General features: G+C 44.6%; 1 protein-coding gene and 1 non-coding gene across 2 annotated transcripts in view; both read left to right on the top strand.

Annotated features, from left to right (window-relative positions):
• Nucleotides 1-2,804: 2,804 nt before the first annotated feature.
• Usp3 (ubiquitin specific peptidase 3) overlaps nucleotides 2,805-14,909 on the top strand; it is a 79,357-nt gene continuing 67,252 nt past the window's right edge. Inside the window, exon 1 of the mRNA XM_051156701.1 lies at nucleotides 2,805-3,137. Coding sequence (XP_051012658.1) covers nucleotides 3,047-3,137 — 91 coding nt within the window. The 5' untranslated portion in view covers nucleotides 2,805-3,046. The remainder of the gene's footprint in view (nucleotides 3,138-14,909) is intronic.
• On the top strand, nucleotides 13,066-13,172 carry LOC127198841 (U6 spliceosomal RNA). Its single transcript, XR_007831879.1, has one exon. It is a non-coding gene; the product is annotated as a U6 spliceosomal RNA (small nuclear RNA).

Below are 14,909 nucleotides of genomic sequence, written 5' to 3'. Positions count from 1 at the left end.
CTGCTAAGCACAGCAGAGCCAGGGGTGGGGGTGGGGCGCGGGAGGCTGGCGCATCACCTTCAGGGGCGCTGGTATGCGAGCCTTTGGTGCCAAGGGGATGCCGGCCAAGAAGAAGAGAACACTGTATTAAAAGCAGCTGCAGGGGTTTGAAAAGGCAGGTTTCACAGTGTGCCCTGTGGTCTGCCCCCATTTGACACATTTACTCACTGCGGTTTTATTTTAGTCTTCTGTGATGACTTTCAAAGACTAGGAAAATTAAGTTTTAGGGTTACAAGTAAATCCCCCCTTCCCCCCTCTTGCCTTTGGATTACCTGTTAGAATTTGTCCTCTGAGGGACAACTGTCATCAGAGGTGACTAAATTAGGGATCCTGCTCCAAGATTTTTTGTTACTTTTTTGTTTTGTTTTCCGAGACAGATTTTCTCCCAGCCTGGCCTCCTACTCAAAGCGATCTGCCTACTTTTGTCTCCTGATTGCTGGGATTAAAGGTGTGGGCCATCATACCTGGCAAAGTTTTTTTTGTTTTTGTTTTTTAATTCTGATTGAGAGAAAACACTACTAAAAATTGTAACATTCTTTCTTTCTTTCTTTTATTTTTTGATACAGTGTTTTTCTGTGTATCCTTAGCTGTCCTGGACTCACTTTGTAGACCAGGCTGGCCTCGAACTCAGAGCCTCTGCCTCCCAAGTGCTGGGATTAACGGTATGGGCCATCACGCCCGGCTTGTAACATTTGTTTCTTTAGCAGTTACAGTTTAAAAGGTACTTTCCCAGTTCCTTTTAAAATTATAAACTCAGAAGATAATGCTAATTTAGTTATCATTTCTGAGATTGGGGGAATGGACTCTCCATTGACTGGGCCCTCTTCTTAAGTTCCTAGCTTCCTGGATCTTGAGACCCATCCCTTTTCATTCATCTACTGAACACGTATGTATTGGACGTCATTCATCCACTGAACATGTATGTATTGGACGTCACTGATCCACTGAACACGTGTGTATTGGACATCCTCCAAGTTCTACATGTTTTGTTAGAAATAGAGCAGGAAACCAGGCAGACTTGTTTGCTACCGGTATGGACCTCCAAGGGGGAGGACAGACATTAAACAAATAATTACATACAACAAGAGTGTTTTTAAAAGGCACTGTAGGGGCACTCAAGGCCATGACACCCTGGGAGGTAACCGAGGGCTGGAGCAGGGTCAGGAAAGGCCTCCAGTAGGAGGTAGGAAGTGATGGTTGAACTGAGGTCTCAGGGATTAGAAAAACAGTGTTTCCAAGGTTGAAAAGAACATGGCATGACAAGCTAATATGAAAGACAGCATGGGCCAGGAGCAAGCTCCCCATTCAGTGAGGCGCTGAGGATGTATTGGATGAAGGCAGTTGTCTGGAAGGACACTGAGAAGGTGGCGAGTCAGACTTGTAAGATAAATAGGTGGATGAGATTGAACAGAGTATAAATATTGTTGATTTTCTTCTCTTTTCCCAAGGAAGAAGACTTCACCTGATGGGTTTTTTTTTTTTTTCGGTTTTGTTTTTTTAAAAGAAGAAAAACAAACTTTATCTGCTAATTTCTACAGGGTAGGAATTCGCACAGATAAGTATTGTTTTTCTTGGTGAGGAAAGACTTGAGGGCAGGTTCGCCATTAAGTAGCCAGCAAGATAATCTGAATACGCATTAGGCTGCTTGATTGCCACAGCTCCTTGCTGTCAAAACCGGTCCAAGCCTTGTTTATTTAACAGCAACCATATATAACTTGAGACAGTGACAGAGGAGCTTTGACCGAAGAATCTGAAATACCACCGTGGGCAGAGAAGCCCTAGGTGGGTGGACAGTATCAGGCAGAAGGCTGCAGGGTAGTGGCTTAAGGGGTGCAAGGGGTGTGTACTTCAGGGAGGTGGCCTACACTAACTAACCACTATCCGGCCCAGCCGGTTAATCATTTCCTGACCTTTGCTTTCCTGCCGGAAGGATTGCCACATCGGTCTTCCCTCTCTCCTTGCCTTATGCTAGGCTCCGTCACCAGGTTAAACAAAACAAAAAAACAAACAAACAAACAAACCCAACTGTAGGTTTGTGGGAGCCCCACTGTGAGGCTGCAGTTTTTGTTTTTAATTATCTGGTAACCCGGACCTTGCACAGCAAACCAGATTTGTTATTTCATTCAATTTAGAGACGTATAGGTGTGAACATTCCCACAATGGGCAGGAGATAACACAGTGAGTCATAATGGCAGAGCTTGGGCTCAGGAACACAGGCAGCCCTGCGGGCCTCGGCCATGAAGCACCCGGTTGACGCTATCAGGCCAGAGTTCAGAACCCAGAACGGTTCCAGACCGCACCTGCTACCGGGAGAACACGAAAGTCAGGACTGTTCTGGGCCTTTTGCAGCCGGCTGGGCCACCGAGGGTCACGCCCCCAAAAGTCCCCTCGCCTGCTTCTTCCTGTGTAAAATGGGGCTTCGATGCTTGTCGGTGCGAGTGGGTTTTCATTTTCCGCACACTTTGTAGTGTGGACACATCTTCTACCTCCAAGCCTCGCTGTAGTTAGTAGTCGACTCAGGGTTAGTCCTGACCGGTCTGCCCCGGCTGAGGATCCACACTTGCCGGGGTCCTAAGACTCTTCCGCCGCCGCCGGGGACAGTCAGAGTTAGGGGGGGAAAAGTCACTTCACAATCCCTGCGGGGCTCTACGTCAGCAGCGGGTGGGGCCAAGGCCCCGCCCTCCGGCTATAGCGAGGGGCGGGGCGGGCCCGGCCCCGGGGCCGTGACCAGCGGGGGTGGGCGGGGCATCCAGAGAAGGCGGAAGCCTACTGTCTCCGGGCGGCGGCAGAAACAGGAGTCCGGATTTCCACGTTCTCTGGAGCGGGGCGCCGGGAGACGGCGGGCGGCAAAACCCGGCGCCAGGAAGCCCTTGCTTTCTTTGACGCAAAGGCTTGGGACGCAGCAGCCGCCGTCTGCCCAGCGCCGGGCCAGGAGCGACCCCAGACGGAGCCTCCGGAGTCCCTCCGCCCCAGAGCCTCGGCCGTCCCCGCCGCCGTCCTCGTGGCCATGGAGTGTCCACACCTCAGCTCCAGCGTCTGCATCGCCCCGGACTCAGCCAAGTTCCCCAACGGCTCCCCGTCGTCCTGGTGCTGCAGCGGTGAGTGCGGCCCCCGGGGCTGGCCGGCCGCGCACCCGAGGTCCCGGCTCTGGCCCAGGCCTTGCCGTCGAAGGGCCGCGGGTGGGTGGCGCGCGGCCTCCGGGGAGGCTGAGGGGAAGCCGGGCCGGGCGCGCGGGGCGAGGGGACGCGGCGCGGCGGCGGCGGGCGCGGCGGCGGCGGCTCCTTTGTTTCGCGCGGCCCGACGGCCCGGCCGGCAGAGAAGAGGCCCGCCGGGGCCTGAAGCGAGCGCGCGGCGGCAGGATGACGCGGCGGCCCGCACCCCGAGGCTCCGCGAGCATAAGGGCCGGCCCCGCGTGCCGCCCCACGTGTGGCGGGGCCGGCCTCTCGGTCCCCCCCGTGGGCCGGACAGGAAAAGCTCCGCTCTGCGGTCGCAGCTTTGTCTGGACTGCCCGGCTCGCGGGCCCCTTCGGAGCCCCGTTTCCCGGGGTTCCCACAGGCTCCTCGGCCCCCCGCAGCCCCTGAGCCGACTACACTGGGGAAGGCTAGCCTCCGAGTCTTGCCTCAGCCTAGGAGGGTGAAGTTTGAAAACAGGCTGCGGGTTCCAAAAGCTCGGGAGAAGGCAGCCAACAGCTGCTTTGGAGGGGCGGCTCGAGGGCTTTTTTTTTTTTTTTTTTTTTTTTTTTTTCGCTTTAGAAGATTGCCCCGAGACGGTCTTTCGGGTTGGCCGGGGTTGCGTTGGGAATTCCCTCGTGCGTGTAAGACACATCTTAGGTTTATGTTATGCTTTTGAGTTTCTTAAGCGTTAACTCCTTCTGCCCCCTTGGAAGCCCCGGTGCCCTCTTATTGTCTGCCCCGACTTAAGGTCGGACCGGCCACCCGGCTTTGATTACTTCCTGGTAGGGCCCTGGTGCCGACGCCGGTCTTTGTTTATGAGCTTTAAGATCATCACTGGCAGCTTGGGCTGTAGTGTAAAATGTGACTCGTGTGCATCAGAAATCAAGTTCATTTACGAAGCTGGAAGACGGTGGTGCGATTCAGCGGAGTGGTTTCTCATCCTGAGTTGGGCTGGAGCTGGGAAGGTAGTTTAGAGACTGCTTTAATACTTTTGACCGGTTACTTCTTCAAAGGTGGTTATGTTCCTGACGCAAAACATACGGGGTGCCACAAAGAAAACTCTCCTCCAGGATACGGACTAGAAGTAACTGCAGTTTTCTGGAGCTCCAAGACAGAGTGTCCTGCTCACCTTTGTAAAGTCAGGAGTCTTTTTCTGCGTGAAGCCTTTAAAAATTAACCAGTTAATTGGTTTCACAGGGCACTATTGCAATTCCTTTGGTTTTAGAGACTGGGTCTCTGTTATAGCCCAAGGTGCTTGGAGTACAAGGATTATTGGCATGTGCTGCCATGCTGGGCCGGTATTGCAGTTCTTTGTGGAATGCAGGGACTTGTGTGAATGGGCTCTTACCGGGTAAATACAGCTTCAACAGTGAGCCTTGGGCTTGGAACATGACGGCAAAAAGGTCTATCACACACGGACCGGTGTCTGTTAGCTGATTAGCTATAGCTGTGTGCTATAGCTGAATTTTTTTCGAGAGATTTGTCACAACACCCCCCTCCCCTCACACACACACACACACACACACACACACACACACACACCAACAACTAGGAAAAGCATACACCTCACAAGGAATGGGGTGCTCCCTCTTGCTCATCTGTGGTCCACTACAGGGATTCAGAGGCAGGTGCGTCAGCTCAAGCCTTTTCTTCCCCCCTGTGTAAAGTCACATCAAACTTAGAAATGGCTTCCTTGTGCACATGCTTCTAAAAAAAGACAAGAATTGTGCAAGTGGCAGATATCCTGTTGTGAGTCAGTCTTGCCTCCATCAGTCAGGGAGTCCACTTTGACTGGGGGAAAAGAGATGCAGTAAATGAAGCCTCTCTTGTGGAACCTAGCATATTAAAATGGAGCGTAACTGGGAGACATGTGCTGAAAAAAACGAGAACAAATTAGTAATGGAAGGGTGATTTCTGTTGGGGGCAGAGGGTGGCATCTTTACAACTTGCAGCAAATGGTAGCCTCTGACCCTGCTTTGGAGGGTGGGTCTAATCACTTGCATTTGTAGGACCAATAAAGCTAGTTTCACAACTCTGTGGGTGTTTTCTTCTGTCTCAAGCTCATTTCATGTGGGCCTCCCATTTTAACCTGCTGGCACCCCTTTGCTGGTACAATCAAATGTTATTGTATTAAGCTTGATCTTGTTCTTGCCTGCCTGTAGTTTCAGCAATTAAATGATTGGTAAATCTGTGATCCCTTACTAACTAACTCATCATCTTGGAGTGTTATGTATTCTGGATTTTTTTTTCTCCTTTAATATGCCAGAATTTATTTATTTATTATTTTGGAGGAGATTAGAAGGGTAGCCAGTGTGTTGAAATAATGCTCTGACTGGTACTGAGTCTGATTACACTCTTCTTGAGGAGGAGAAAATCCCTGTTTTGGCACCCAGACAATAAAAGTCATGCCCCCGCCTTATTTTCTTTGGGAGCTCACAATTATGCCCCAGTGAGACATCCAAGCAGATTGCAAAAGACCAACAGCCGAGACTTTAGCAGGCAGTGCCTCCTTGGACCAGCACTCTGTTTTCTTGAGTTTCATTATGTCATCTGGAAAAAGAGCAGTACTTTGCATTTACTTCACAAGTCTCTGTTAGGATGAGCAAGGATGTGCGCGTACACACACACACACACACACACACACACACACACACACGAGAAATGCTGCTTTCTGGTGTTTAATTCATGGTATCACAGACTAGAACATTTTTATAAATAGGACTCTGATAATTAAATGTCTAAAGCCCACTAAATGGAGCCCAAACACATTGGCTTTTATGATGAATTGTTTTACAAGGAGACAGAGAACTCAGCAAGATTAGGTGGTAAGGAATAACAATGCTTCAGAACTAACTAGAGCTGCTTAGCCATGGAGAGCGCTGCGTGTTAGGGTATGTAGTTGTATACTACAGTGCTTCATACAACTTTCTGTTTGCAAGACCTCTTTATAGTATCAACATTTTTCAAAACCCTGGGTATTTGTGTGGCTTATACCTATTAGTATCATAATAGAAAATAAAATTAAAACTAAATATTTAGATGCTGACTTAATTGTAAGTAACAATAGTAAATTTAATACTTGTTAACAGAAATGACAGTTTATGTAAACTTTTTTTTAGAACAGCACTTAATAGGAAGATTAGCTTCTTGTTTTGTTTTTTTCAAGACAGGGTTTCTCTGTGTAGCCTTGGCTGTCCTAGACTCACTTTGCAGACCTGTCTAGCTTTGAACTCTCTGTGGTCCAGGCTGGCCTCGGAACTCAAGAGATTCGCCTGTCTCTGCCTCCTGAGTGCTGGGATTAAAGGCGTGCGCCACCATGCCTGGCTTTTATTGTTTTCTTTTGTTAGCTTCTTAAATTTATATGTTCGTTTTGGTTTTTCAAGACAGTGTAGCCTTGACTGTCCTGGAACTCACTGTGAAGACTGGACAGGCCTTGAACTCAGAGCTCGGCCTGCCTCTGCCTCCACCTCCAATGTTTTGTGCTTTACCTTACAGGAAGTCAGCTGGCGTCTCACACCTGCTTCTGCACGTAGTCTCTTGAGATGCCATACTTCACATATTATCTGGAAAACTCCACTTTGTGCTCTTGGGAGATTGAAGAGAAACATTCAAAGTAATATACTAAAGCTAGGTGGTGGTGGTGCACATCCCAGCACTCAGGAGGCAGAGGCAGGTGCATCTCTGTGAGTTTGAGATCAGCCTGGTCTGCCAAACAAGTCCAGGACAGCCTGGGCTACGTAGTGAAACTGTCTTGAAACACAAACATAGTAATATCTTTTTCTTTCTTTCTAAATGTCAGCCAGGAAAATCCCTTTGAAAAAGGACCCTTGAAGTTTTTTGTTTGTTTGTTTGTTTTGTTTTTTTGGATTTTTTTTTTTTTTTTTTTTTTTTTTTTTTTTGGATACAGTGTTTCTCTGTGTAGCCCTGGCTGTCCTGGACTTGCTTTGTAGACCAGGCTGGCCTCAAACTCACAGGGATCCACCTGCTTCTGTCTCCCCAAGTGCTAGGATTAAAGGCGTGCACCACTACGCCTGGCGACCCCTGAAGTCTTATGGTTCAAGATCCTACTTTAAGAGCCATAGGTAAATGGTTAGGGACACCTCCTCTTTTCAAACTAGAATTACAAAGTTAGAGAAATAAACGAGGCTGGAAAGTCTAAGCTAGTTGGAGAGTCAGGAAGTTCACTGGTTAGAAGGTAAATCCATAGCCAGGGTGTGGTGGTGCACACCTTTAATCCCAGCACTCAGGAGATAGAGACAGGCGAATCTCTTGAGTTCCGAGGCCAGCCTGGACTACAGAGAGTTCCAGGACAGCCAGGGCTATTAAACAGAGAAACCCTATCTTGAACCCCCCCCCCCCCCAAAAGATAAATCCATGTAGTAGTTTAAGGGAAATGTTGAAAATAGCAATCTCCTAATAAGGTGAAAGCTGATTTATGCCTAATTATGGCTAAGAACATTCTAGTTTTAAATTACAAAGTTTAAATGGGCCAGTCTCTCAAGCTGTGTGTTCTGTGCACACCAGATGTTATTTTCAGGTGCCGGAGATTTGGGCATTCCTTATTTTTGTAGGTGGAAAGTTTAATCAGTGACAAGACAGATTAAAAAAAGAAAAGAATAGGCGGTGTTGGTGCACGCCTTAAATCCCAGTACTTGGGAGGCAGAGGCAGGTGTATGGCTGTGAGTTCGAGGCCAGCCTGGTCTACAGAAGCAAGTCCAGGACAGCAAAGGCTACACAAAGAGACCCTGTCTCAAAAAACAAAAGAAAAAAAAAAAGAAAAGAAAAACCAATGAAGTACTTAAAAAATATATGCCAAACAATACTGTTTTAAACTAAGGAATAGCCAAGTACATGGATTTTAGGGTTGATTTTTAGTGCTGTTGATTTGGAGCTAGTTTACTAGGAAAGTCATGATAATTTCTCCCTGATTAATTCTTCAAAGAGTTGAGGGAGCCTCTAAATTTCAAGTATATTTTCACCCCTAAAGCACTCTATTCAGAAAAAAGAGTGATGGGATTGATCTGTAGTTTGTGTTTGGGGGGGGGTTATTGGAGATACATCTTTATGTTTTATTTTTTTAAAGATCCTTTTAGTAGGATGAGGTGCTGACTGGTTCTTTGTCCGTGGTAATGAATTTGTAATGGACTGATCTGAGAAAGATAAGATGTCCTCCTGATGGAGTGATGGGTTCTTTTGTACCCTGTTTCTCTCAGCCTACATGTAAAGAAGACTACTTTGGCCCTTGGACTAAATTTTCTAAATAGGATCAGTTATTTAGTTCACCAAAGTTGAATACATTCACTACCTTTTTTGCGGGGGGGGGGGGGGGGGGTTTCGGCACAGAGTCTCTCTGTGTAGCCTTGGCTGTCCTGGACTCCCTTTGTAGACCAGGCTGGCCTCGAACTCACAGCAATCCACCTGTTTCTGCCTCCCAAGTGCTGGGATTAAAGGCATGCGTCACCATGCCTTGAAAATTCACTATTAAGTAGCATTCTGTGCTTTGTTTACTAAATATCTACTGCAGTGGTGTACTCAGTAAATGCTTGCTTGGTAAAGTGTTTTCATGTAGATTATGAAATGGTCTGTAACTTCATGTTGAGAATAAATGCAGATGAAATGAATTTATTCCCTGGAATGCTTTTTCCCTTGCCTTCCCTTCCCAGCACGTTAGTCAGAAAGCTGGATTGTAAGCAGGTGACCACTAATGACCTTGTTAGCACAGAACTTGTAGTCTTCTGGCAGTGTGGGCATATAGATTGATAGGCAGATGGAAAATTAGTTGTCAATGAGCAGGGCCATTTAAGCCAAATGGGTAGATGATATTCTTCATAGTGATTTGAACTTTGTGTATTTTCAGGAGGATTTGAACTTCCTTTTAGTAATATTTGTAAAACCTAAGTCAATGGAGTTGTCTTTTTAGTCATGTTGGAAGTGTCCTTCTCCACCCTAGCCCCAGAACCATAAGCAGCCTCAGCCTGTTCCCACAGCGTCTGAGTGATTGATAGTGGATTGGAGAACCCTGGAACTGACCGCTGCTGCTTGTGTTTGACAAGGCTGAAGCTGAAGGGTTGGGCCATGCTGGTTTCTTTTGTGATCACATGTTTTTTCCAAGCAACATACCGAGGAACATCCTGCATGGCCTACGAAGAGGAAAAGGTTGGGCTGGAGGAGGAATTAGAACTCTCTGTTTTCCTGGAACTCATTTACCCTCAAGATAATTATAACCATTCTTTACATTGATACCATTAACAGTAAGATTTTATAAGATGCTGGGCGTGGTGGCGCACACCTTTACCCCCAACACTCGGGAGGCAGAGGCAGGCGGATCTCTGAGTTTGAGGCCAGCCTGGTCTACAAAGTGGGTTATTTTTATAACATTAGAATTCCTCATTGAAATTTAATGTGAGAGAGAGAGAGAGACAAAGAGACAGAGAAACAGACAGAGAGAGAGAGACAGAGACAGGAGGAGAGGAGAGAGATTGAAACATTAGAGATTAGAAGATAACGTTCAAGAATTGTCCCTCTCCTCTGCAGTGATCTAAGGTCGTCAGGCTTGGTGGCATGTGCCTTTGCCTGCTGAACCATATTGCAGACCTCATTGGAATGCCTGCAGTTTTCATCTGCACTGGAATATGAAAGATTTGTGCTCTTTCAGACTAAAGAGATGCTAACAACTTTATACTATTTGTAGGCAGTAAGCAAAATAATGAGTAGCTAGTATCTAAGTGAGTAATTAAATTCTTGTTTTAAATTTTGAGTCCTCTTCTATCAGAGAATAGTTTACAGTAAACTTCTTCTTAACATGCTCCCCCCAATTGAGCGCTTCCTTCATGTTTAACATGTCTCTGTTGGGAGTGTGGGAAATAGTTTTTGATTAAGCTGTAGTTTGGAACTTCTATAAATGTTTTGTGTTCAGCCCAAGCTTGAGAAGGGATTTAATAGAAGTGCTGTGCAGTCTGTCAGTGTTTGGCTTATTCATATCCTTTTCAGATAGGAGAGCAAATGCTCTAGGTGTTTTCATAGCGCTTTCCTGGACAGATGGCTGAGGAGGAAGAGCTTTGGTAGATTCTCAGGGGGCTGGTACTGCAGGGTGTGCTTCGGGTGGATCTCACGTGACTGACAGCTGAGAGTGCTGAGAATAGTGTCAGCTACGTTAGCAGCTTGTTCGTCGTGCCTGGATTTGTCTTGTGCCAAGACTTCTCAAGATGCTCTGAGATTTTTATGTAACAATCTGTTTTGGAAATGTAGGTAAGAATAGATATCATTGAGGCTCAAATTATATTCACCAAAAAAGTGTTAATTTTTTTTCAGTCTTATATTGAAATCTGTGGCAATTGTTGAATGAACTTGGCTTAGAAAGTTGTAAATATAAACCATCTTTTTTTTTTAACTACTGTGAGTCTGCAGATGTTATTATCTATAGAAATTCCAGATGCTTTCTCATCTCTTAGTTTTACTGAGTAGGAGGAGAACTGAGAACAACATAAGTAACTTCAAAGCAACTTGCAAGCATTTTACCCTGGCTAATTTAACTAACTGCCCATCCTTGTACGATTCCCTGACTTATAGATTGTGAAACTGAGACAAAGGTTAGGAGTTGCTTCAGATGTTACGGGTATTAAACGATAGCTCAAAGCTTAAAAATAACCATCAAACTCTTAACTTGTCTTTTTGAGAGTGAGGTCTTTATTTTGTCATTTAGAAACTTAATGCTTAGTAATTTAAGGGACTTAATGGGCTTGGAAACATGTTTGAAATGAGTTCCTTGGAATTTTTTTTTCCTTTTTCCTTTCTTTTTTCTTTTTTTGGTTTTTTTGAGACAGGGTTTCTCTGTGTAGCCTTGGCTGTCCTGGACCCGCTTTGTAGACCAGGCTGGCCTCGAACTCAGAGAGATCCACCTGCCTCTGCCTCCCGAGTGCTGGGATTAAAGGCGTGCGCCACCACGCCCAGCTGGAAGATTTTTGATATGAGAATATCTTAAATTTCACAGTTCAAAATTTGGTATTTGACTTTCATGATCCAATTTATTGATTAAAATGCCTGCAAATGAGCACAAAGAGCTGTTTATATAAATGGGGAGAGAACAGCCTTGAAGGTCAGCTTAATTATGCTCAACTCGCCATACAGACGTGACGTAACTGCCCCCTCAATATAGGCACAAAAAATGCAGCAAACTTCTGGTTGTTTAAAAAAAATGTCTCTCTTCCAAAGGTCCTGAGTTCAATTCCCAGCAACCACATGGTGGCTCACAACCAATCGAGAATGAGATCTGGTGCCCTCTTCTGGCCTGCATGTGTACTTGCAGGCAGAACACTGTATATATAATAAATGAATATATAGTAAAAAAACCAAAAAACCCTCTTTCAGTTCAGTTCCCTTCTCCTTGCTGGTTTCATTTTATTTCTAGTACAAGAAGTTTGTGTCCTATAGAAGTGGGAGAGATTTCTGAAGCTATGGAATTTTGCCTCTGGTGATTTGGAGGTTATCTGAAATCTGTTCTTAGGTAACATGTTGATTATATTTAGTTATATTCTAATATTTTCCAGGTGTGTTTCCTTTTCTTCCTTTATTTTATTTTATTTTTTTGGATTTTTGAGACAGTGTTTCTCTGTATAGCCTGGGCTTTCCTAGCCTGGCCTCAAACTCAGAGATCTGCTCGCCTCTTCCTCCTGAGTGCTGGGATTAAAGGCATTTGGCACCACTGCCTGGCTTTCTAGGGGTATTTCCTATAAAAGTAAATTACAATCTTTAGATTGCCCATCTTAAGACAGATTCCCTCCTTGTGAGATACACTTAGGTGTAGGTGTGTGTGTGTGTGTGTGTGTGTGTGTGTGTGTGTGTGTGTTTACAGATGCATAAAACTTAGGTGGTTGTGGTAAACACCTTTAATCCTAGTGCTTGGGAGTTCAAGGACAGCCAGGGCTACACAAAGAAACTGTGACTCAGAAACACAAATCAACAACCAAAAACTAAACAACAATAACAACAAACAGAAAAGAAAAAAATGGAAATTAAACTTGGACATTATAAAGTGAATTTGCACTTGTCTTAAGTGGTTGTGCTAGCTGGATACTTAGCAATAAATTGTAGCTAGCTTAATTTTACAAGGTTCTTTGAGAAAGGAATTGGCTGTTTTATTTACTTATTTATTTTTGGATTTTCAAGACAGGGTTTCTCTGTGTAGCCCTGGCTTTTCTGGACTCATGTTGTAGACCAGGCTGGCCTTGAACTCACAGCAATCTACTAGCTTTTGCCTCCCTAGTGCTAGGATTAAAGGGGTGTTCTACCACACTGGACTGGCTGTTTTATTTTTAAGATAAACCAGTTTATATCTTTTAAAGATAGTATCTGGATTTTATCTGCTTTAGGATTGAGTTTTCCTGTGTTTTCCATTCTTGAGTAGATATTATAACTTGCTTATTTTTATTTTTTGTTTTAGCTGGGTTGGAGATAGCCTTCCCTGTAGAAATCTGCGTGTCTTTTTTATCTTTGGACTGTCCTTAAGACTGGCTTTTAGCTACCCAGATCTAGCCAATGGTCAGAACATTCTCCACAGTTGAGTGGAGAGTGGGATATGACTTTCTCATGTACTCTGGTGCCTCACATTTGACCATGTCCCCTGGAGGGGGAGACCTGGTGCCACTCAGAGGAAGGACAGCAGGTGACCAAGAAGAGACTTGATACCCTATGAGCACATACAGGGGGAGGTAATCCCCCTCAGGAACAGTCATAGGGGAGGGGAATAAGGAAAAAATGGGAGGGAGGGAAGAATGGGAGGACACAAGGGATGGGAATAACCATTGAGATGTAACAAGAATAAATAAATTAAAAAAGAAAAAAGACTGGCTTTTAGGTGCTCGCTTTGGCAGCACATGTACTAAAATTGGAACGATACAGAGAAGATTAGCATGGCCCCTGCGCAAGGATGACACGCAAATTTGTGAAGCGTTCCATATTTTAAAAAAAAAAAAAAGACTGGCTTTTAGGGACTGTATATTCTTTTTCTCATCGCTAATATGAGACTGCTGTATTCTTGTAGATTTAATAGAGCTAGCTGTTTAGCTTCTTTAAGTCTTTGTCCTTGCTTACTAACCTGAAGTTTCCTTTTTGACTTTTATATTGATTTTTGAGATAGTGTCTTAGTCTGGTCTTGATCTGTGGTAGCAGTCCTGCCTCAGCCTCCCAAATAGCTTTAAGTACAGGTGTGAGCCATCACACCTTGCTGGGATGTAAACACTTTGATAAGTTTTTGAAGAGAAAAGTAAGTTTTTTAGGAAACAAATTTCTGTAATGAAATGTTTCCCTGTGGTCATAGATATTTTACAAAAATCTTGTTGTATAATAGGTGTTTATAAAAGAGCTAGACAGGAAGCCGGAGAGACAGATCAGTGGTTGAGAGGACTGGCTGCTCTTCCAGAAGACCTCGGTTTGATTCCAGCACCCACATGGTAGTTCACAGCCCTCTCTAACTCTTCCTGGGAATTTGATGCTCTCTTCTGACTTCCCTAGGCACCAGGCATGCACATGATGCACAGATAAACAGGCAGGCAAAACGCCTATACACATGAAATAGAGATTTAAAAAAAAAAAAAGAACTGTATTGTGTAGAGACCATAGAACAACATTATTATTGATAAAAGAATTTAAAATTTTACTTTCAGCCAGGCGGTGGTGGCACGTGCCTTTAATCCCAGCACTCAGGAGGCAGAGGCAAGCAGATCTCCATGAGTTTGAGATACACAGAGAAACCCTGTCTCAGAAAAAAAATATTTTTTTACTTTCATGTGGTAAAATTGAATTTAATTTAATTCAAATTTGATTCAATTTGACTTAAATCAAGTCTTGTTTTTTTTTTTTTTTTTTTTTTTTTTTTTTTTTGAGACAGTTTCTTTGTGTAACAGGCCTGGCTATCCTGGACTCACTCTGTGGACCAGGCTGGCCCTGAACTCACAGAGATCTGCCTGCCTCTGCCTCCCAAGTGCTGGGATTACCGGTGTGCAGCACTGCCCGGCTTCAAATCAGCATTTCTAAGGAAACCGTGGTATAACTAACGGATCGAACTGCACCTGGTGTGTGCAGTAGCCAGTCAAGTCCAACATTCGTTATGAGAAGTTAGGCCTAGGGCTTAAGTTCTTTTTTTTTTTTTAATTCATTGATTTGTCAGTATTTTTGGTTGTTTTAGACACTCATTAAAAATAATATTTTTAGCTCTAAAAAATAGTTAATAGGTGTAGATTTTGGAAGATTGTCAGATTTGAAATTGTATCTATTGTAAAGAAAAATCCAACCTTTGTTTTGTTTTGTTTTGTTAAGCAAAATAGCTATTTCAAGAATTGAAGTAGCTAACTCTTGTGGAGTTTGCAGGTAACTGCTTACTAGAATATTGAGGCACTGCAGCGGTGGCTCAGAGGACCAGCCTGTTCTCAGGCCTCACTGCAGCCTGTGATTCCAGCCCAGGGGATCTGATGCCCTCTTCTGGACTCTAGTGGTACCTGAATTCTCAAGGGCACAGACACATGCAAATAGTTAAAAACACAAATCTTTACAAAAAATAGAATGTAGTTACTCTCTTTGGGATCAAAATAAATACAAGCCCACATTGTATTTTTTTCTATTTCCTCATACAGTCCCATTAGTTTTAAAAGAATAAAGTTTCCCAGCCCAGCCCAGCAGTAAATGTTAGTATGGGAATTTACC

Source organism: Acomys russatus, chromosome 14, assembly GCF_903995435.1.
Source record: "Acomys russatus chromosome 14, mAcoRus1.1, whole genome shotgun sequence".
Taxonomy (NCBI): domain Eukaryota; kingdom Metazoa; phylum Chordata; class Mammalia; order Rodentia; family Muridae; genus Acomys; species Acomys russatus.
The sequence above is the reverse complement of the archived record's forward strand: the minus strand, read 5'-3'. Positions and strand labels throughout refer to the sequence as shown.